The following is a 23,170-nucleotide window of genomic DNA, read 5'->3' as shown; positions in this document are numbered from 1 at the left end:
TCCGTTCCCACCGGGAACTCATTTAGGCTGGATATCTGTTGCCTTGGGCTTCCTTTGTGTTGGCATTTTAAACTCGGGTTGAGGTCTATGGTTAACCTTTTCTCAGATCTCTGCAAGGTAAATCCAGACAGCTAGCTAGACTATCTGTCCAATCAGATTTGTCTGTTGCATGACTAAAACAACTTTTAAAAGGTACACGTTCCACCAAAACAAGTTCCTTCTGAGGCTATTTTGCAGCGGTGCCTAGCACCGCCTTAGACGATTGTGACTGGTTTAAAAAAATGCCAATAAACCACGACGCCGAAATAGTCAGACAAATTTAAGAACGGCAAGAGACTCGGTTGTTAATGTGTAAAAAGGAAACTCCAGACAAGAGTCCCAAAGAAAGCTGTTGACAGGGTGTTATAAATAGTAGTAGGGATATTGTTCCTGGAAAGGTACTGTTGACATTTTCAAATTTAGTTTTTCAAGGCGACGGATATTTAAAAAACCTGGACAAATAAAACCAAAAACATGGCTAAAATATGATTGCCATTTGTGTGATCTGGCCTTTTAATAGTAATTGATGAATTGATTTGATATCATTAGAACAACTATTGCTAATGTTACACTGATGGCTGCTCGTTAAATTTGCTTGTATTGGCCTCTTCCGCAATAGCAAGCAGTACTTTTGTATTTCAAAAGTAAACTGAACTGAAGGGAGCAGAATGTAAAATGATTTTACAAAGTGCTGTCAAGTCAGATATGATTGATCTGATAGGACCGTATAAGATCCTCATCTGTGCGCAACCATATTGAAGCCTGATTATCTGCCAGTGCCATGCAATCCGGTAATACGAGTTTATAATTTGAGCCGACAGTGACATCACAACAGCGTCTGGATCACAAGCTTTTGCCCACCTTATTGCCATTGTTGTACATGGCCACCAGGCACAGCAGATGGTACATGTGCCCACACTTGCCAAGTTTGCCCACCAGCTCTGGCTTTATGCCTTTGTGCTGCAGGACGCCTTCATAGCCGGATGACATGACCAGCCTCTCCATGCAGATGGTACAGTCCTGCAATAGCCAACCAAAATACTTCAGCTGCCATTCTACATGACTGTGTATTTATTTCACACTTGGTTAGGACATCAAACGGTCACAGAGTGCATATCTTGGTGGGCACAAAACTTTGAAGTCATCTGTCTGTGTGTGTGTGTGTGTGTGTGTGTTTTTTTTACCTCATCTGGCGCCACTTTAATCTTCTCTGTGTATCGTCGCACCACATCCTCTGGGTTCTTGCCTTGTCATAGTACAAAGCATTAGACAGGTTAAATTGCCAATCTTGCCACTTACTTACACCTACATACCACAAGTAAATATGAAAAAAGGGCAAGATGGACCACTTGATTCAAACACAAGTGAATAACAGCTAGCGTTCATCAGTTTCAGCGGTCGCTCTGGCCTGAGTGTGCCTGCAGCCATGCTTTATTTTCTGATAAAAGAGTGTGAGTGTGCATGTGTGAATGTGAATGTGGTATGCATGTCTGTGATGTGGAAGAGGTCACCTTCAAAATGGCACATAACAACCCAGCCATCCCCACACTCTCTGATAATCCCCGTGTGCAACCAGGCTAGCATGGCTGAGAGCACACCCACAGCTTACACCCCTAATACGCTTACAGGCAACCTCTTTTCCCCCGGAGTCTTTGTTTGCTCATTTGAGGGACAGCCAGCGAACAGAGGGAGGGAGAGCAGTGGAGAGAGACAGAGTGAGCAAAAAATAAAAGGAAGTAAAAAAGGTATAAAGGGCGGGGAAGATGGAGGAGACAGAGAGCTGTGAAGAGAGGAAAGAGGGAAAACAGAAAAAAAGGAGGAGAAAGACAGAAGAGACTCAATTACGCATTTTACCCCATTACTATTTGATGTCTTCATTAGCCGGATCAAACGCCTCTCTGACCTTTTTCTGTACGGAAAGCAGAGAAGGATAAGCCTTAATCTCCCTGCACGAGGTTCCACATTTGGCTGCTGTAACACATTTTTAAAACGTCCTAATAGTTTCCAAGGAATTTTCCCAGAAAGAACTATGTAATTTGTAACTAATTATAGGGAAATATAGAGACAAAATGCTGGCAGCATGGCTTCAGGGATGGCCTGTCGGCCTGTCATGTTAGCATGCTGACGTCAGCATTTAGCCCAAACCATCGCTGTGCCTACGTAATGTTAAAGCGTCACAGAGCTGCTAGCATGGCTGTCTTCTTCGAGTTAAGTTAGTTTTTCATTGGTTTTCAGAGATCTGTGGAAGAACTGCCCCTTAACCCCCCACCTAATATTTATTATTCATTTATCAGTCAAATTGCAGACATAATCCTTTGCGGGAACCTTCCAGCCACATATCGGTTCCTTCTTAGTAAATCATAGGAAACTGTGGGACCCGTAAAATAAAGCATTGCTGCATCCTGTGCTCTGAAGGGTTAAAGAGGACAGCCCCGGTGCAGGGATGGAAGCCCGGCAGCCTCACTGATCAATTAGGACGAAGACTCCCCTGGGAAGACCGGCGGTTTCCACGGCTCCCATCGACCAGCACTTATTCAAGCACAAAGCCGTCCAACCAAACCCAGATCCCCTCTCGACCCAGCTCAGTGCAACAGTCCCTTGTTAATGACTTTCTTTACAACTGCCTCTGTCTGGCCTAACACCTATAAAATTGTTACAGTAACACAGTCACTGTGTTTGCTCATAAATCTGAACTAGCAATCATCATTACATTTTATAGGAGCTTTTTGAAAGGTACAGGAATGATTACCTGACTAATCCTCGGCGACCTTGGGTGAGGTTGGATTTATTGTAACACCCTCACCGAGCTTTAACGGGAGGCATTTAAAGAATAATTATGGAGCCTTGATCACAATAAAACACACCGTTGGTTTAGTTTGCATGCCGAACAACAGACTCAGAAACAGCTGATACGGAAACTGCAAAGCTTGGCAGGACGGAGAAAGTCTGCTGGCTATCAGTGGTTGGTCTATTCCTCTCCTCAGTGCATTTCAAATGTTTTCACTAACACACTATTAAAAAAAACAAAAAAAAAACAATGGTAGCATATACACGTCTTCATTTTCATATCATTCTCTCCGTATCTTACCTCTCCTCAGGTGCTTTTTCTTGGTTTTGCGGCGCATGCCGTTGATCCCTGGCACAGGCTTCATGTCGCTCTTGTTGATGGGTGGTGGGTGCAGTATGGGCTTGGGGGCCCGAGTCAGGCAAACCGGCAGACCTGCAGCGCACATCAGGATACCTGTCATGCCTGAGGCATATGGACAGCACACACACATACACACACAGAAGAGTGGAAAAAAGCACTGATTGTAAATGTTCAAGACCAAGTTTTTGCTCTTTTTTTGTTGTTGTTTTTTTTTAAGCAGATGGCATACAATATATGTAGACTAACCTGCTAGTGCTGGGTGCACTGGTCCAGATCCAGTCAGGTTCTTTACTGGGAGGGCAGGAACCCTACAAGAGGAAAGAAAAAAAGGACGTTCGGTGCTGTTTTTAAAGTACCTCAAGGCCACAGAAAGTGACTTGCTCAGATCATACATTCATTCAGGGTCACAGTACCACCACTAGTGGCTACGTGGAGACATCCCGATCTACAGAAAACACTGATCATGTTCTCTGTGTGGCTAGGATTGCTTCATGCCATGTCAGTCCATTCTTGTTTTGTTTTTTTTTATCTAGATTTTTGACATTCCATTAATGGCCCTGTGATCTCTAAAATAGTATAGTAAATGGTCCTGATCGTGCACCACTGCCTGTTACGCCACAGCTGAGAAACGTGAGAACAGCAGCTCGGTTCTGGTCTGCATGCCACAAAAAACACTCAAGTTAAAATGCCACATGTGCTTCACCACAGAGACAGAGACAACTGCGATGGGATGAGACAGCCTGACTCATGTACAAAGCACTGCAGCAGAGCCTGATTCAGGATGACATTTGGAAAGGCTGGAGATCACAGCGAACATAGACGACAAAGACAAGTTGACTGGCGCCCTCTTCCTGATCTGTGGAGCGGACAAAAGCACTCAAGGCACTAATATGAGCAAGCAAGCAAGCCAGTGAGTCTCTTTACAGAGGGCCGGAGCCTCAATTTAACAAGCATCCCACAGCGGGGGCCACAGAGCAGCAGAGCTCGGGAACAAGTTTCCTTCCCTCAGTGTCATGACAACAAGCCAACTCAAGCAACAACAAAGTTAAAGTTAAGTCATTGGATAGAAATGTTGGCTTCATTAAGAAAGAAGCAACAAGAAAATCGCATGTGATGCAGCAATACCCTGGAAATCCGGAGTTCTCGCGAGAGCACAATTTGAATTTGCTCAGCGAGTCTATATCATATTCAGTTGCTGGCATCGAGTAATGACGCTCATTATCTATGCCCTTGTAGCCGTGCTGCACCAATAACATCGGTGTATCTGATATAGGCGGGCCAGAGGCGAGCTAAACAGATGACAAGACCCCGTGTATTGTTGTGATTGGTCGTAGTGTTATCCAACTGCGTGTGGTGAGATTTTCCAATGCATGCTTGGTGCCGCCCCTCGAGTTGGGCCATTTTTATTACTCAATGCCAGAACCTTAATCTTTCGGATTTGGGTCTGGATTTCCAGGCTAACACAGCAACAGAACTTCAAGTCACAAGTCAAATCTCAGCTTCAGGATAGAAGGGCCCCATTTACACTAGGCCTGTGCATTTAATTGAATTTTGGTCGCGATTACGGCTTCTAACAATCACAAAAACAATGTAATCGAGAAAAACAATTGTTTTGCACATTATGTTTTGCAAGTAAACTCTTATTTTGTCTTGTGTTCTGAATGACACGCGCACTTTTGGCCCCCGAAAGCTAAACCCACTCAGCCGATAGTCAGCGAGGTTCTGTTTGTGGTATCCGGTAGCATTTAAAAATCAACGCGAGTGAAGATGGCAGAGGAAGAGAAGCACTTGGTGAGCAAAAGGGGGGAGCAAATTCCGTTGTCGCTGTTTTTTTTTTTTTAAGTTCAATAAATGCAACATCTTCCCAAAGGTCAATGAGTAACCGTGTTAAATAATCGTGATTTCAATATTGACCAAAATAATTGTGATTACCATTTTTTCCATAATCGAGCAGCCCTAATTTACAAATGATCATGTCTTGCACCTCGAGCATCCAGAAGCTACTGTGGGATTTCTTCTTCTTATTTATTATAGCACCTTTCGAATCTTTTTGTAAATTAGTGCAGTCCATGTTTCCGACAACAACTGTGTCTTTGGATTTTTGCTGTTTAAATGAAAACAAAGTTCTAATAAGCTCTGATGAAACCTCGGTTTACTACCTACCGGGCACCTGGAGCAGACAGACAGAGTTAGCGACTCTCTGGTGAACATAGTGGCGCATTCAGCAAGATATTTTTGTAGGGATTCTAAATTAGCCATATTAGATTAAATAAACTAAACTAAATGAATAGTTTAAGATTAAAATGTATGAAAAGAAACCTTATCATGGACACAGTGTCGTCAGTACATTACATTTTGAGTAGAATGCAGAGGAATCATTTTGTAAATCTCACGGTTCATTCTGTTACCATCTTCATCCCACCACATATTTGCATTACTGTCCTCGCAATAATGTGAAGTCAGCCACAATGTGTATCGTATCACTCGCAGGCTTGTGCTTGTGTAAAGTTATGTGCATCCTCAGATGTGTGCAACACACACACACACACACACACACACACACACTACTGTATATTGCACATATACTTCTAAATCTCTCTGCTCTTTGACCATGAGATCTTTTGCCCTGCAGCTTTAAAGGAACACACCGACTTATTGGGACTTTGTTTTATTCACCATATCCCCCAGAGTTAGATAAGTCCATACATACCCTTCTCACTTCCGTGTGTGTAGTAACTCTGTCTGATGTCCCCACCGCTAGCCTAGCTTAGCACAGATCCTGGAGGTAACCGGCTCCAACTAGCCTGCTGCCTACAGCTCCCAATAAGTGACAAAATAACGCCAACATGTTCCTATTTACATGTTGTGATTTATAGAGTCACAGCGTGTACGTGGTGAGGAGCAGAGAGTTTGCCTGGAGTTCGCTCAGAGTTGGAGTAATAGAGTCAGCAATTACTAGATAGTAAAAGCATAGTTTACAATCATGGGTGTTCGCTGTATTGTAAAGAGCTGCAACACTAAACAGGGGGGAGACCAGGTAATACCATGATGTTTCGTAGAATTCCAACCAAAAACGCTGACCGGATGAATCAATGGCTACTTGCTCTGGATATAGATCCAAACACACCTGTAGCCATCATCACGTACCACCGTGTTTTGGGCAGAAAATTTCACTGGGGACGACGAATTTTCCACACGGACCATGAAACGTGTGCTGAATGATGCGGCCATCCCATCGATAGTACAGACAGGACAAAGTGTTCCGTTATGTTTTTAGATGACTACTGTAACAGTGCCATTATCTAGATCTAATGTAACGTTAGTGACACTATTACATGAACACTATTACATGAACATGAAGGGTTCGGTTCTGTTTTCACTTTTGAGAAACAGTGCTTCGCCTTTCTGAGAATATAGTTCCCAGTTTGTATATGGTTAGAAGATGGCTGTGTCTCATGTGACCTTGTTATTGACACATGTACAAATCCCAACATGTAAATAGGAACATGTTGGCGTTATTTTGTCACTTGTTGGGAGCAGTAGGCAGTAGGTTAGTTGGAGCCAGTTACCTCCAGGATCTGTGCTAAACTAGGCTAGCGGTGGCTGCGTCAGACAGAGTTACCCACTAACTCTGGGGTTACGGTGAATAAGACAAAGTCCCAATAAGTCCCGTGCCAGGGGAAGCCCTTCAATAGGCTGAGTGCATGAACAAAAAAGGACGCAGAGGCTGACGTGTCCTTTTCACATCTCCGGCAGGGACTCACTGCACATTGTGCCTCACACCAGTGGACCAGAGACCAGGACCAGCTGACCGATGGGAATCAAAATGAATGAAAAAGGGGTGTGAAAGTGAGACAGGTTCGATTTTATGTGGAAGATTTAGTTTCAGGCAAAGACAGCGGGTGATTTCGCACCTTCAACCGCAGTGGAGGAGTTAACGGGTGAACTCACCTGCTGCAGTCGCTGCCTGTAACAAAAACTAACTGGTCGATACTTCACGGCACTCAGCTGCCCATCACTCAGTTAAAAGCAGAATCAGTTATTCTGTTTTCACTGCTGAGGATGTGACAAACACAGAAAGTAGAAAGTTGATGCTCAATAAAACCAAATTAGGTGCTGCCCAGTGGGAGAGTCCCTCCTTCATTTAAACATGCACTTAGGCCTAAATCAAATCAAAACACACCGTGAACAAGACGCCTCCTGTATAATTTAGCTTGTTTAGTGTGAGCCCAGTGATCAAACAAATCATTTGCATTAGGAGAAGAAATGAGACAGCACACCATGAGAGCCCTTAACGCCATCTAATTGTGTGCCGTCCATACACTTTGCACAAACTACACACTCCTATAAGCATACAGAACAGAGGATCTGTCAAGGATCCATAACATCTACTGTATTTAATAAATCGGGAAGCCTCTGTATGTGTGTTGTCTGTCTTTGAAATATTTAATGAACCGTTCATCCAATCTACTTCACACTTGGTTTCCTGGGTACCCAAAGAACTTGGGGTTTGGAATTTGGAGCAGTTTAGACAGCATTGGATATTAAACTGTGAATAAAACTAAAAGGCCACGGAAAAAAGGTTGAGGTAAAAAAGTGTTGCCATAACGCTGGCTCTTCCGTGTCTACCCTTTACAATAAAGGTCCATCTTAAATTCACTCCGCATTTTGCTGGGAGGAAACTCAATGAAACCCGATTTCTACCCTTCACAATAAAAGCCCAGCTTCAATTCACTCGGATCATTTTGCTTAGAGGAAGCTCAATCCAAAGGCATTTTACTGACACTAGATCGTATAGACTATATCGTATTCAGTTGCTGTAAGCTGTTCACCACTTCTTCCTTCTCACTCAGACTCACCCTCTATGCTCACCCTGGGTCCGGTTGTTTAAGTGTGCTGCTAACTTATAACACTAATAGCATTACAGTCGGCCAAATACCCCCGCAAATCAAATCCTCAATCCATCAAATCAAAACGCACACACACACACACACACACACACAGTCTCTGTACTCGGTCCGGTTCTGGTGGTTGATTAATGCAGATATTTACTGATTGCTCTAATTACGGGCCGGATTGGGTCATTGGGCCATCAGTCCATAAGGCAAATGTCTGTGATTACTCCACATTTTTATTATGATATTACATTTTGAATCTGCCACGTCTGTCAGGTAAATGTGGTTGTACAATGTTTCCACAGTAAGTCAGTAGTAGGCTATACAGTGTGGTTGCTAAGTGCTTTGGGGTCCTTCTGTAAGTAACGGGTACAATGGTTCTGGAGAAAGCTTCAAGCAGCAATACCACGGGCCAAGCAATCGGCCCGTTCCAAACAGGCACATTTTGAACTGTACTAGTAAAAATTAATTAGGAATGCTTCTCATCTTTATAGCTTTCCAATTCAGGCAAAGATCTCAAAGATCAGCCAGAGTGTGTATTGCATAATAAATATATAATGTTGATGCAAACAACTGTACACTTTGTGATTGTGACTGTTTGCACAGCTGCCAAAAAAACAACCAGTAGCAGAAATGAGCATTATCTGCTAGACTGAAAGAAACACGCCAACACACTTATCTACTCTGTTTATTTTTTTTCCAGAGACAGATAGATCAACATCTCGCAAGCAATTTCCTATTGCGCCGTACTTCATTATTTCTGTAAAGCGTGTGATTACCTATCTATGCACTGCAGAAATTGTTGTTATACAAGGCTGCACACTTTACCAGCCAGTCAACCTGTAGCCTGTGCAGCTGCAACCCATCATCTCATTCTGCGTGCTGCTAAGCTCTTTTCTCTTGATTCTCTCTCTATTTTATTTATTTATTTATTTATTTTGAATTGTGCCCCGTCTGTCCTGGCTGTGCCTGGAGCTTTGGGGTTTAAGACACATGCCACCTCATGCAATTATACCACATCATCAGTGTAAATAAGAGCAAGAGCAGTTCCTTTCGCCTCTCCATCATAACACAGTTGTTCCAGCACTAAAGCTTCAACAAGGCACATTCAGCCAACGGGACTGAACCTCGTCACCTCTGCATTTCTTTCGCCCTGCCAACTCTAATTTTTCTCTTCCTCCTGACCGGTGTTCACTTCTTCGCTCCCTTCTGTCCATCACAAAAAGTACACTCAAAAAGTGTGCTGCTGAGGAATTTCCATTTCCAATGACGGTATTTTTCACGTCTAACTAATACTGCAATTTCTGACCTAAAAGAGATGCTATTAAAATCCTTGCTCCTACATACCTAACCCATTAACACCAGATTACAATATGGCCCCTGTCAGGTCAGGGCACTAGGGTCGCTGTCCCTCTTCTGTCTCCTGCTCAGTTGCATCCGTCCTTTCCTGGGGGGAATCTCCAGCCTGCCTTGAGGACTTAATCAGACTGAGAGCAATGTGATTCCCCAAATAGAGAGACCACATTAGGCCTAGTTAGGAAAGTGCTGAGGACTAATATCTTCTCATCTGTTTATTATGCACCATAAAGACAGTGAGAGTGGGGTTGGAGCGAGAGAAATCCAGGAGTACTTAATTGCATATTGATGTGAGTAGCGGGAGGCAGAGGCAAGCCCTGCACCCTGCTGCACTGAGGGGGAGGGGTTTACAACATGGGTAATGCACTTTACAATGCACCTGAAATGCACTAAGAATAAGCAATAATGGCACCAAGAACCCAAATTGCATCATCGCATTGGTCCAGATGAGCTCTCATGATTTATTCATTCATTTCCATATTCATTTTGATCATGTGATGAGCGCCAGAGCAGAGTGGTGCAGCAGCCCACTGAGGGATAATGATCTCTGCACTCGGCACACAGCCCCCAGGCCAAAAACACTCAGACGACCAGTCTTAACATAAACAGAGTGGAGCCCGTAAACACACACACACACACACACATGCACACACGCGCACACACGTGCACGCACACACACACACACACACACACACACACACACACACGCGCACACCCATACACACACACACACGCACGTATTACTTTTGTCTGAACTCGGTTAAATGTGCGTCAGTGACAAAGTGCAAAGGAGGAAGTGGTTTGGCTGACAAAAAAAACCATAAGAAAAATCCCCAGAGATCTTGTGACATTCTTTCTGCGTTCATTCCACCTCAAAATGTTTTCCTTTATCTTTCAAACAGATAATTCAACACAAGCACATCTTATACCTCCATGTAATCATCATCAAATCTTGTAGCTTCTAAAATGTGAGCGTCGGCTGCTTTTCTATAATGACAGCAATCTTGTGTCGCAGCCCTACTTTTTAATATTTAACAGAAAAGTCAAGAATAAGTAAGTAAGACACACGCAACAGTGTGAAGACTGTGTGAGCTCATCATTTAAAAAAAAAAAAAATCTAGATCAGCCTGCATCCGTCGTTACTATACGTGACCTTGATTCACTCACCACAGGGCTTCAGTTTACTGTTTAGCAGGTAGCATGTAAAGGCAGGTGGTGATATAGTGGGCTGTGTCAAACTCAGTAATGAGATCAACTGATCACTGTTTACACAAACCAGCAGATGGTGCCACTTCTAATATTTGTGCAAGCAAGACGGATGCATGAAGCAACACAGCGCCCAACCCTTTCATAGCTCACAACCAGTTCAGACAATAGAAAGATCAATATTTGCACTGCATCATCGCCAGTGATACACGGGTCATAAAAACACATACCGTGTTAGCTTATGCACAGATGAAATGTAAATGTATATATGAATATGGTAGACTTATAATCAGATAGTGTGGTTGCTTGCGTATTTAAGCAGCAACATAAACTCAACAGCGTGCCAGATACCGTCCTCGCACCCAACGCCAGTTACATTAGGGTGTGGGTGTGTGAAAAACAGATCTGAAGTTTTACATTCTGTGTGGGTGCCTGTGTTATCTGTCTGAAGCACACTTGTGTGAATGCACGACTGAGTTCACATTTGTGTGTGTGTGTGTGTGTGTGTGTGAGAGAGCTCTCATGTCCTGCCGTGTGTATGTCAACCACACTCATCCTGTATGTCGAGCCACTCGCCTGGGAACCAACGCACTCCACCTCACCCCGTCTCTTCCTCTCTCTCACACTCTCGCTCTCACCCTCTCCTTCTCCTTTTGTGCCGTGAGGTGAAAAAGTCACACATCATTAGGATTGGGCATCGAGAACCGGTTCCAACCTGGTATCGTTTCAAAAATTACAATTGCAATGGAATCGTTTCATCATTGGAATTGTTTCAAATCCGATCGGTTCCAAATTCAAGTTTTGGTTTCCGTAAGCGGCCGCCGTACTTCCAGGCGCTTGTTGTGTTGCAGGCGGGGAGCACAGTAAGCTCTGAAGTGTGGCTATACTTTACGTTGAAAAAAACGCTGTAAAACACCATTGAATCAAAATAAAATTTAAAAATTGTTTCAACTCCACCCCTCAAAGAATCGGAATAGAGAATTGATAAGAACCGGTCACAGATTTCTCAAAATACAGACGAAATGTTCCTGAACAGGTCTTCCCATGCCGGTGTTCTTTATCACATATGCCCTTGCACAGAGATCATTTCCCACCTGCTTGCTGTATGAAACAAGGTCATGGCCTGCTATGATGAGCAAAAAAAACAACCTATACGTTTACTTTCGGTGACACAGAATTAGGCCACAGAAAGTGAAAGCATTTGTGCCTGGGTGAAGGACGGTATTATTCAAACATGGTGTAATTGTGTCTCTCCCCATGAGCAGCGAGAACAAAATGGAATAAAATTAGATCAGGAGAGGGTTTATTTTAGTAAAAGAAAGCAGGATAGGGGACTGAAGTATCGGTTACAACGCGAGACACACTTCTTTTCCTCGGCTCCTTTCGCTGAATCGCTCTGAGGTCAGAGCGCTAAGCTGAAGCTCCCATTTTTCCTTGATCCATTATTCATTCTTCCCCAGTGGAGCTCTGCCTCCATTGCTAATAGGTTTCCACAGCTACACCAGAGTCATGGTTTTAAACACACACATACACACATACACACACATACACACACACAAATATTCCACAATCTATGTCAGATTTGTTCACATGCCATGACGCAACTACCACAACGTAGAGTGATAGCAACAAATCAGTTTTACGCCTATTGGGGCCAACATAAGCTCATTATGGAGCAGTAACCATGACACACATATGAAAGAGAAGGGGTTCTTCCTCAGTAAAATCAGCTGGACCCACGGCTTTTTTCCGCAGATCCATTGATCAGCACGTTAACGGGAGTACCGTAGTCATAAATCCGCCGAGAGAGAGGTATAGAAAAAGACAGAGTACAATACGCCATTACACATGCAGGCTTTGTGAAGCAGACAAGCAGAAACCGAGATTGTCTCTTTGCTTTTTATATCCTCCCATTGCCTCGGCTGATCTGTAAATTCAACCGAATCCGAGCATTACGCCCGCTCTATAACAACTAACAGGCTACTGCAGACTCCAGAAAATCCAAATTAGAAAATAAGGGAGATGAATGATTGTGTTTGCAAAACATCATTACCCTGGTGGGATGGCTCCTCTGGCAGTGCCCATGGAAATGCGCTGGGTGCCCGGCCTGTTCAGGTTGTTCTGTCCGTTGATGATGAGAGCGTGGTGGCCATGGGTGGATGAAAGAGATGGCATCACGGGAGAACAGGGGAAGTTGGCAGCGGACAGTGGCAACTGCATCTGTTCAGCTTTGGCTTGCCCACCTCCCATACTTATGTTAATATTGTTGGGGCCGGAGGAGGCGGATGTGGGAGACCAGAGCGAGGTTCCAGCAAAGGTGTTGCTCTGCCGCACTACAGCGAGAGTCCCTGTAGCGCCCGGGTTGCCTGCTGTCCCTCCGTAGAGCTTCCGCCGCTGGGACGCCAGAATAGCATTGGAGGCGGCTCGCGTGCTGTTGACCAGGATGCACTGCTGGCAGGAGCAAGGCTGGCCGGAGCTGGCTCCCACGGGCCACGACTGCGACTTGGGGATGGAACCCATGATGAGCGGGTAGGCCAGGTCCATGCGTCTCCTCAGGCGCCGCTTGCGCTGGCTCTGCCTGTTGGTCTGACACATGCTGTTGAAGTCGATGAGGTAGCAGAAGCCCAGAGAGGTCAGGTCGAGCCAGGGGTGCTGCTTCTCGTAGGCATTCTGGATGGTCACACAGATCTCCATGTCATACGGCGTCCACGAGCCGCTGTCGTTCTCCCACTCCCACACCACGCCTTTCCCCGGGGCAGACGACGGCTCGTAGAAGTTCCTCTGCACTGGTCTCATGGTGCCTAAAAGAAAACGGACAGAGGAAAGAGAAGGGGCATGAGGACAATCACAAAAAAAAAATGGTTACATGTCTTACATGTCTATGCAGGCAGGACAAAGGAGTGAAGAAAGTACTAAGACAAAAAGATGCAGAAAAGTGCAGACTGTCTATGTTCTGCATCTTTGATACGTGGCTGGTGGCATTACAGATTCAGCTCCATTAACCGATTTGTCCACAGAAAATGGTTCTCATTTTGAAAGCTGCTTGAAGTGTCATTAAAAGTTTACTGCAGTATTGTGCCCTGCTATGCCATGAACTACTACAATTACTATTTCTAGTCATAGTTCCATTGTCTTTATTGTGACTATTATTGCAATTGTTCATCACACCCCCAACCAGCACTGCCAGACACCACCTACCAAGAGCCTGGGTCTGTCCGAGGTGCCTCCCTAAAAGGAAGATTTCCTCACCACCCGAGGTTTCTCCCTAAAAGGGAGTTTTTCCTTGCCACAGTCGCATTAAACGCTTGCTCTTGGGGGAATGGTTGGGTCTCTGTAAATTATAGAGTGTGGTCTAGACCTACTCTATCTGTAAAGTGTCTTCAGATAACTCTTGTTATGATTTGATACTATAAATAAAATTGAATTGAAATTGAATATGTCACTTCCATAAAGATGGTGGACTTGCAAGAGACAGATTAAAACAAGGCATGGACGTTTAGTCTTTATAGTGGGTCAAGCTCTAAAAACTTTTACTTTTTTACATTATAATGGGGATGGATAGCATCTTTCCTCCCCTGCCCAAGTCTTTCAAACCCCACAAGTCCAGTTTGTATTTGTGCTAAACTCAAAAAACTACAAGTCTCAAGCTAAGCTGAGACAGCAAACTGAACTTCATGTGTAAAATCGTCTGTGTGCCCCTTTTAATTTATTTGAATTAATTGATTTGTACATTGGTAGAAAATGAGATGCAGAACATTGCTTGCTCTTCACCGTTTCATCACATTAAAACTCTGTGAAGAGAACATGCCATTCATTTGACAATTAATGAAGTACATTATTAATTGTGTTAATGATAACTAAAATAAACATGATCTGGAGCCAACCGGCCCGTCAGACACCGCCTACCAAGAGTCTGGGTCTGCCGAGGTTTCTTCCTAAAAGGGAGTTTTTTCTTGCCACTGTCGCAATAGCCACTGCTAATGCTTGCTCTTGAGGGAATTACTGTAATTGTTGGGGTTTTGGAATTTATAGAGTGTGGTCTAGACCTACTCTATCTGTAAAGTGTCTCGAGATAACTTTTGTTATGATTTGATACTATAAATAAAATTGAATTGAAATTGAATTGAAGATGCAGTTTTAAAGCTGCTTTGGTTTCAAGCTCCTCAAGTGAGCTAACAAGTGTTGAGACAGCGACTCGCCCAACTGATCAAGATGAGGTGGAACACTTCTCTACCTGCCCGGGGGAATGTGGTTGCAAACAGCAGCATTAATTCAGTGGCTCAAGATACAAACAAATTGTTAAGAGTGGGGGTGCGTACGCTATTGAAATCCCTCCCGTCAAAAAGCTCTGACTGTGTATTAAACTGCATGTGTGGCCTTTCAGGAACACAGACATCACACCCACAATCCCCTGCTGGGTAAGTCTACTGTTCTTTATGGCGACAGGAAGGAGTAGGACGCGTAGCCAGTAGCTGTGTACCTCTGTCCCTCTGCTGATGGCTACTCGGTTCCCACCTCCATTATAACAAAATTACTGTAGTCACAAGGGAAATCAGGCCTATCCATCTCCCCCGCTGCACCTCAGCAAGGGTATCCAGGCACTCCGACTACCCCCTCCTTTCCCCACCTAATTTAACGGGTAAATGCACCCTCTCCAGCCAGGGAGGACCAGGGTGATAATGGAGCGATGGGAGTGTGTGCAGAGGATGAATGGACGTGGGAATGAGTAGAGGGGTTGGTGGGCAGCGGTAACCCCTCATCCGGTAGCCTGGTGCTAGCTCCGGAGAATAAAATGCATCAGCAGAATGAGCTGAAAGTCTGACCTTGAGTCGCTGCTGCAGACTGCTGCTAAAGGACTCATCTTGGCGGCTAATTTCATTTGGAGCTGCTGAGAATCGCACGCACGTATGCAAGCACACACGCACGCAAGCATGCACGCACTAACGCACGCAAGCATGCACGCACTAACGCACGCACGCACGCACGCACGCACGCACTGATGACTGCTCAGTGAGCCAGCTGCCTGTGTCTCTCACGTCTCCACTCAGTCAGCCATGCACAACTTTTCTGCCAGTTGCGTCCGTGCCTGCTTACGGCATGCTTGCTTGATTTATTGCCCCCCCCCCCCCCCCACATTGAGGATTACAAAAAGAAAATAATAATGATTCCCCTTAATGAATTGCAGAATAAAACATTCATTGATTTCTTGAAAGTCATTCATTTTCTCTGTACTTGTAGCGTAGCGGTGGAAGGCTAGCCACACGTCTGAACCCTTTATCCCTGCGGCTCCTGAGGGATGCTTTAGCTTCAACACTTTCAGCATGGCTGCGTGTTTCTGGCCACAATCAATATACGTGGCACAGCTCTACACAGTCTTGCTCGGTGGTAGGTTTAGCGCAAGCTTTATTATTGTTTGAACATGTGCAGATGTGTTATGGCCAGGAATCACTTGGAACATCTCAACTTTGGTGAAAAAGAAGGCTAAACAGTAGCTCTCTTTGAAAGCCTATTAGTACTGGTAATTGTTCATGAGAGCTCTGATGGAGCCTGATGCATGAAATGTGCTCAGCTGACAAGATTTTCTATAAACAGTTCAGTGGGCTCGGAGGGATGGGTGTTTGGCAGTCACATTTCTCCACTGTAGTTAAAGTGAGGCGAGGACAGCCTCTTTGCTCAGCATACACAGACCACGCCACAGTTTGTGACTCTCGTGTATTACCATTACGTTTGAGTCACAGAGCTAAGCACCCAATTTTCCAAAACATAACTACCCGGCGAATTTTCAAAAACCCACAGGGTTTAGCAGGATTTACTGCTGTTCTGAAAAGTACTTCTAGAAACCTCAAACACTCCTCTAACCATCTGGATTTTTAACAGGTTTCTCAAGTTTTTAAAATATATAATATAATATAATATCAACAAATATTGATGTTTAAGATAATCTGATCTTTAGCTCTGTAACTCGAATGTTATACATGCAGGGCAGAAAATGGGAGTGTTGTTGAACATTTTTAGTAGTAAGTTAAAGGGATAGTTTGACATTTTTGGAAAGTTATATCTATCTATATGTTTAATCCGCACAATGTCATTCTTAATTTATGTTTGTGTACCAAAAAAAAACAAATGAGATATAACATGCTAATTAGGGCTGAACGATTTAAGGAAAAAATCTAATTGCGTTTATTCTGCCAGATATTGCGACTATGATTCGATTTGCATTTTTTTTTTAAGTTTAGCCAAAGTTCAATATAGGCTGTGTCTCATTCCGCATGTTTCCGTCAGTACACTGCTAATGTGCACTGACCACTTACTGCCGTAGTGCCCACTTTCGATGGTTAGCATTGTCCCAAAAGGAACACTTATGTTAAAACACTTACCGGAAATGACGAGCGGGATGAACGTGACGAACTCAAACAGATGTGAATGCGATTTCCCCGGATTTTCCGGCCCGATTTCCTGTATGCAAATGAGGAGCGGCCGGCTCGGTTCGGCGCCTCTCAAAATCTGACGAAAATCTTTTAAACTGACCTTCGTCAATCTAAAATGAAGACAGATTCAGAAACTGTATGGCCTATTTCTCGCTTGAAATGTTCTCAGAAACACGTTTCGGTGAACTATTTTCGTAAAATACGAGATTGTAATTCCGAACAAGCCACCATTACTCTCGGTTTGAAATTCTTGAGCAGCCAGACAAACGTGACGCGTTCCTCCAATCAGCTGCCGGTCAAGGGCTCCCTTCCGCTTTGTGTCCACACGTTTAGTGCGAGTAGGGTCCATTGTTCCACACTGAACTTTTTGACCGTTTTTACGGGGTCATCCGGGTACTTTCAGTGCACTGACTTTTTGCATTATCTACACTATATACTAAAAACTAAGTGTTTGAAGTGTGCGGGTAGGCGGTTTGAGACACAGCCATATACTGTATAACAGATATAACATGTCATGGAACATTATAACATGAGACACCATTAAAACTGCTCTATATATTTATGCCAGGAACATAGATATGAATTTCCAGCAATCAGTGATATGTGACATTATTCCAGCATTTATCATATACAAAACAGTAAATATAATAATAAAAAGATGAATAAATAATGTTTAACCAAATGTTATACCAAACATTCAACCAAATATTGCACATTCGAATAATTGCACACCTTCACCATTTGCTAATCACATTCTTTCAAATCGGGATTTCGATTTGAAATCGATTAATCGTTCAGCCCCAATGCTAATAAGTCAGTTTTCAAAGTCAGTTAGCCAAGCTAGCTGTTTTGGCTTCTTTCCAGTCTTTATTTTAAGCTAAGCTAACCTGTTCTGAGCACATTTCCAAGATTTCTACCTACTCCTTTAAAGTTGAACTGAGAAGCCAACCTTTTCATCTATGTGCAGTTTTCTTCTAAAGATGTTTGGCTAAACTGGGCTTTTCTTTAAAACACAATTGTCTTGTTTCTTGCCCCCGTTTGACTTCCTTTTAGAAACGTGGCTGCATTCCCATGTCTCGACATGTTATGACTACAGCCCTATTGTTACCAATTGAAATGATGGACACAACTATAAAAAGAAGACCCAAGTTCAAAAAACGGAGAATTATTCTTTAAATATTTGCATTCGTATGCAGGGCCTGTACAGGCTGCTGATCAGGGGCCCGGAGAGGGAAGAGCAGAGGCCACAGCAACACAGGAGTCCTGGGGCCTCATTTGGGAAGTTTTATTCCAAACATACACCCTGAAACTCAGCACACTGCTTCCCATTCTGCTGTAATTTACTGCTGTATATAAACCTGCCTCTGCCAAAAAGCTGGGCCTGAGTTGTCAATGTTCTCCCTGTGACTCTTTACGCTCTTCCTAGCAGGAAACTAAGCGAGAGTGGCCACTTCCTGTCTGACCCTGTGTGCCTTTGGTAGCCATCTTTCCTGCCTTCCCCTCCCCTCACTTCCCTTGTCCTCTCTGCCACCATGTCCTTCAGCTGTCTTTGCCCAACATCAGCCTGCTTCCCCTTGGGTGAGCTGTAGCCGTGTGATGTACAGTCACGTCTGGCCTCGCAGTGGGACTCTAACCCCACTGTGACACAGGGCCATGGTGGATTCAGGGTGAGCTTGGCTGCCCTCTCACATCTTAGCTGGAGGTAAAACTCCCTGCAGTCTGTTCGCCATGTGAGGCCATCTCCATCCTTGATAGTTTTATTTTCCTCTGGAAGTAAAGGAAGGCCTGTTTGAACCACGCTTTTGAAAGAGGAAGGACATGGACCAATTACATCGCAACATCCTTGACTGCCCGCAGAGGCCTGCTGGAGGGAAAGATAACCGATTGGCAAACTGATGCTTTGTAGTTCATTTTGGTGGAAGCTTATACTACAACTGTTAATGCAATTAATGGACATATTGTGTTTTTTGAAAGATATAAAGTGTGGCCTGAATATGCCATTTAACTTCAAAGCAGAACTCCACACTCCCTAAGTCAAAAATAATGTCTTTTGACGTTTGTGTTATATACAGTATGATTATAATTATCTACTCTTGTACGCCGCATTTAAATAATCAAATAACTGATATGAAAATAAGAGTGAAATTGTGACACTGACATTCGAGGACCAAATCCACTTCTCTCTGGCTACATAACTCATCTAGGGAGTGAAGATGCTTCACTCCACACAGCGAGCAGTAAATCCTAAATCTAATTCTGTCACTGAGGTTATTGATGTGCGTGTTCCTCTCACACCAACACCTCTGTGGTCACACAGGACAGTGTGATGGAAAGAGTCTTAATGGAAAGTGTCTGCGTGACGTGCACCTGATGGGTTACCACAGGTAATACCAACAGCTGCTGCAAAATGCATGGGACTCGGGCTTAGCTGCCACAGAAACACTAAGGAAAAGGTTTTGTTGTCATGGAAGCCGTCCCTGGGGCTGGGAGTAGTAAGAGGAGGATGGGAAGGGAGGGAGGGAAGAGGGAGGGGGTTGCCCGTATGTGAACGTTCCTACTATTCCTTTCCCTCAGAACAGCGGTCCTCTCATCTGCTGCTGACGCCAGCTTTCCCCTCGCTCTCCACCGTCTCTTCTGGCTCCTCACCAACACTGTCTTGCTGAGCCACTCTTCACATTTTCCACTCTGTCACTTACTGGACCCCATCCTGCTCTCACACAACGCTCAGCACTTGGACAGAGAGCAAATATATATATGCTGCGTTGAATCAGGGCCCACATCACCTTAGTAGTCAATGCTCTTCCTCACACTGCTGCTGTGGTTGGAACGGGCAGATGAGAAGCGGCTAGATCAAGCTCTAGAATATATCCTTATACTGTAATTGGCAAGCCTCATCAGTTTGTTGAGTAGTGCTGTATTTTTCCTTTTAACAGAAAGAGCGAGGCCAGTAACAGGTTCAGCATCATACAGCTCAATGCTGTCTGAGAGGTATTTAAAGCTAGCTAATCTATGGTCTCTGCCGGAGAACTGGCAGAAACTCTGACAGAGAAGAGACGGAACAGAAAAGAAAACTCTATTGGTGTTTGAAGAAAACCACTTTAAGTTGGGGCTGCAACAAAACATCCCCGTCCATGACATTCAAGTAGGGAGAGACCTCTCCCAGACCACTTGAATTACAATAAGCTGAAAGGTTGTTATGGAATTTTTGCCCAACGACACCACAAATGTACAGCCTACTATCAACTGTACGGCCTACTATCAACTGTCCGAAAATAGTGGCAAAAGGTGACATCTTCCGATTGTTGCGTCCACCAACAGTCCTGTTCAATATGACATGATACAAAACAGAGAACAGCAGCAAATCCTCACATTTCAGGGGCTTGAACCGGAGAATAATTGGCTTTGTTGCTTAATAAAGACTTAAATGATTAACTTTCTGTCCATCAAATAACTGATTTACACAAGTTTAGTTTACTCCTCACTCCTCACTATTTAGTCTATGGACACAGTTGTAGGATGTCGTACCCTAATGTTGTTATCAGGGTTATTTGGGCTTGTGGTTGGAGACTACAAATATGTTGATGAAGCCTGTGTCACAGACTGTGGGAAACTCTGGTCGCTGAGTTTGAAAACCATTTAACTGGCAGGGAGGAGCTAATGAAAGATGCTATTGAGTTGCATTATGGGAAAAATGCAGGATTTTCCCTTGTTTGAAGAGCTTGACCACTAAAAGTCAGGATATCTCAAAGTCTGCTGCTTAAATTTTGACAATTCTTTGCAGAATCTCTTATAAGTGCAGCAACTTTATGGTAGTGCAATACTCAATCACTTCAGCACTACTCTAAACACTTCATTCTGCTTATACAGTATTTCTGCCATTTTTAAGCATATCACATACTTTTCCTTTTCTCAAAGAGATGACATGATGTCTGTTTCCAGGACAGCTGCAATGCCCACTCAGCGTGTAAGAACAGTAACGTTCAGATTTAAATCTCCAGTAAATTTGGAGCAACGAATGAGGTGAAACTACAGAAAATGTAAAGGGCTTCTTTCAAGATTCACTAATTTGCAACACTTCTCACCGATCACACAGGGAGAGGTGCATGATAGCAGAGACATCAATTTCTACTTGAGTTCCAGCCACAGAGATGCAGCCACAGCTTGTTGCCAGTGTGAAACACAACTCCCTTTTCAGTGGCTTTTTGTTTTTCGATATAACAAGGAACAGTACGGTATACAACCACAGCATTGTTCTCTCCCTGCTCTCACTTTTACTTTACCTGAAAATCTTTTGTAGGTTTGATACATTGCCACTGAGCTTGCTCAAGCTACATAAAGCACAGAGGTTCTTCTCTGAAGATCTGTTGACATTTATTCTGGGAAACTTAGAAACTTGCTTCAGTGACAAGACAGGTGAAGGAGAAAGAGTCCAAATAAAATATACAGTACATCAAAAATGTAATTACGGTATGCAGTAAAATCCTACAAATAAATGACAAACAGTTTAACACTATCCAAGGGTGGGGTTTCTTGATTTTAAGGGTAAGTTCGGTCTTTAAAACAACAGTCAGGTGCCCATGTGTACATTAAGAAGATTTTTTTTGTCATTCTAGCAGCAAGGCTCTATGGAGGGCAACGTTGGCCTTTGGTCAGGCGGTCCACAACTTAGTTCAGACTAAAATATCTCAACAACTACTGGATGGATTATATAGCCTGACCAGTACTGGATTTGTGAGGCTGATAAGGATATTAATATTTGAGAGTTAAACATTCCAATAATTAGGCTATAAATTTGGCATAATATATATATATATATATATATATATATATATATATATATATATATATATATATATACAGTATATATATATATATTTTATATACACCTTTTTTTTATTGCAACAAAAGTACACACTGAGCAGGACATCTTACATTCCCAGTAGATAACTTTGTAATGCGAACACTACATTTTTTGTACTGTTTACCTCACAATTGTCGCAATGAAAGATATAATAGTTTTTGCCATGATAACTTTCCAGATCCTGTGTGAGAGTATTAAAAACTGTTGGTCAATGTCTTAGCAAATAAGCCTTAAAACTTATCTAAAATGAATCTGTTACTCAAACTGGTCTTCCTGGATTAGATTTAATTGTCTCTCTGGTACCTTAATAAGACGCCCCCACCAATGCAGCCCTCTGCTTCAACGCTTTCTTAGTATTATAAAATCATCTCGGCTGCACCTCCTCGGCTTCGTAATGCACAAATACAGGCTCCCATATAAGAACCCTCTGTCAAAACATGATTTGGCGCACAAGTTTCAGATTTTTCAGTCAGCGGAAGTTGTTCATTGAACAGTTAATAAACTTTTGTTCGAAGAAAAGACCTACAAAGCTGTAAGCAGCACAGCATCAGCGCAGGCACAGACTCTGAATGATCATCATACGGCGTCCATTATATCCTACATATAAATAGTGAACACGTGATTAGTATGCTAATTCATTCTACAGTATGGGGGAAACAAAATAATTGAAGCGCGTTTGATGTTTCCACATAAACCCCAGAGCACAGCTCAGGGAAAAAAAAAGGGACTTTCATCTCCCAAAAAGGCCTTCACAAACAATATACCCGAGCTGGCTATTAGAGATGATGAAGAGACAGAATACTGCAGAGTGGTTAACAATGCATCACGGACTGAGAGGAAACATCTGGCTCAAAAAGATCTGATGCTACCGCATATGAATATGATAAGAAGTGAACTTTTCATTTTAACGCGTGTCCCACTGAGGCTTCAGATGTTAAAAACTCTGCTGCTTAAAAGGCGTTGTCATTCCTACACATCAAAGTCGGAGAGATCTGTAAGAGCATTATCTGCTCATTAACAAATACCCAAAGATCACAGACCATAATAATGAGGATGACAGTCTGGCATTAAGCTGGTTTAACACCATTATATGTTACAATATCACAGCTCCCCTGCTCCTCTCTTACAAAATCACACATTCAAGCGCATTTTCTATACTATTGCCAGAATGCAGTTCTTTATAATGAGCCACACTATTGTATAGTGACTTGGATTCCCTTAAGCGTCCTCGTCCTCT

At 43.4% G+C, this 23,170-nt stretch overlaps 1 protein-coding gene across 3 annotated transcripts in view; it reads right to left on the bottom strand.

Moving 5' to 3' along the window:
• dtx1 (deltex 1, E3 ubiquitin ligase) overlaps nucleotides 1–23,170 on the bottom strand; it is a 53,518-nt gene that overhangs the window by 7,571 nt on the left and 22,777 nt on the right. For all 3 annotated transcript variants that reach the window (XM_028578710.1, XM_028578711.1, XM_028578712.1), the window contains 5 exons: nucleotides 12,698–13,445; nucleotides 3,434–3,495; nucleotides 3,128–3,289; nucleotides 1,224–1,285; nucleotides 901–1,059 (listed from right to left, as the gene is read on the bottom strand). In XM_028578710.1, the coding sequence (XP_028434511.1) occupies nucleotides 901–1,059; nucleotides 1,224–1,285; nucleotides 3,128–3,289; nucleotides 3,434–3,495; nucleotides 12,698–13,445 (1,193 nt within the window). The remainder of the gene's footprint in view (nucleotides 1–900; nucleotides 1,060–1,223; nucleotides 1,286–3,127; nucleotides 3,290–3,433; nucleotides 3,496–12,697; nucleotides 13,446–23,170) is intronic.

Source organism: Perca flavescens, chromosome 5 (genome assembly GCF_004354835.1).
Source record: "Perca flavescens isolate YP-PL-M2 chromosome 5, PFLA_1.0, whole genome shotgun sequence".
Classification (NCBI taxonomy): domain Eukaryota; kingdom Metazoa; phylum Chordata; class Actinopteri; order Perciformes; family Percidae; genus Perca; species Perca flavescens.
This window is presented reverse-complemented; position numbering and strand designations above follow the sequence as displayed.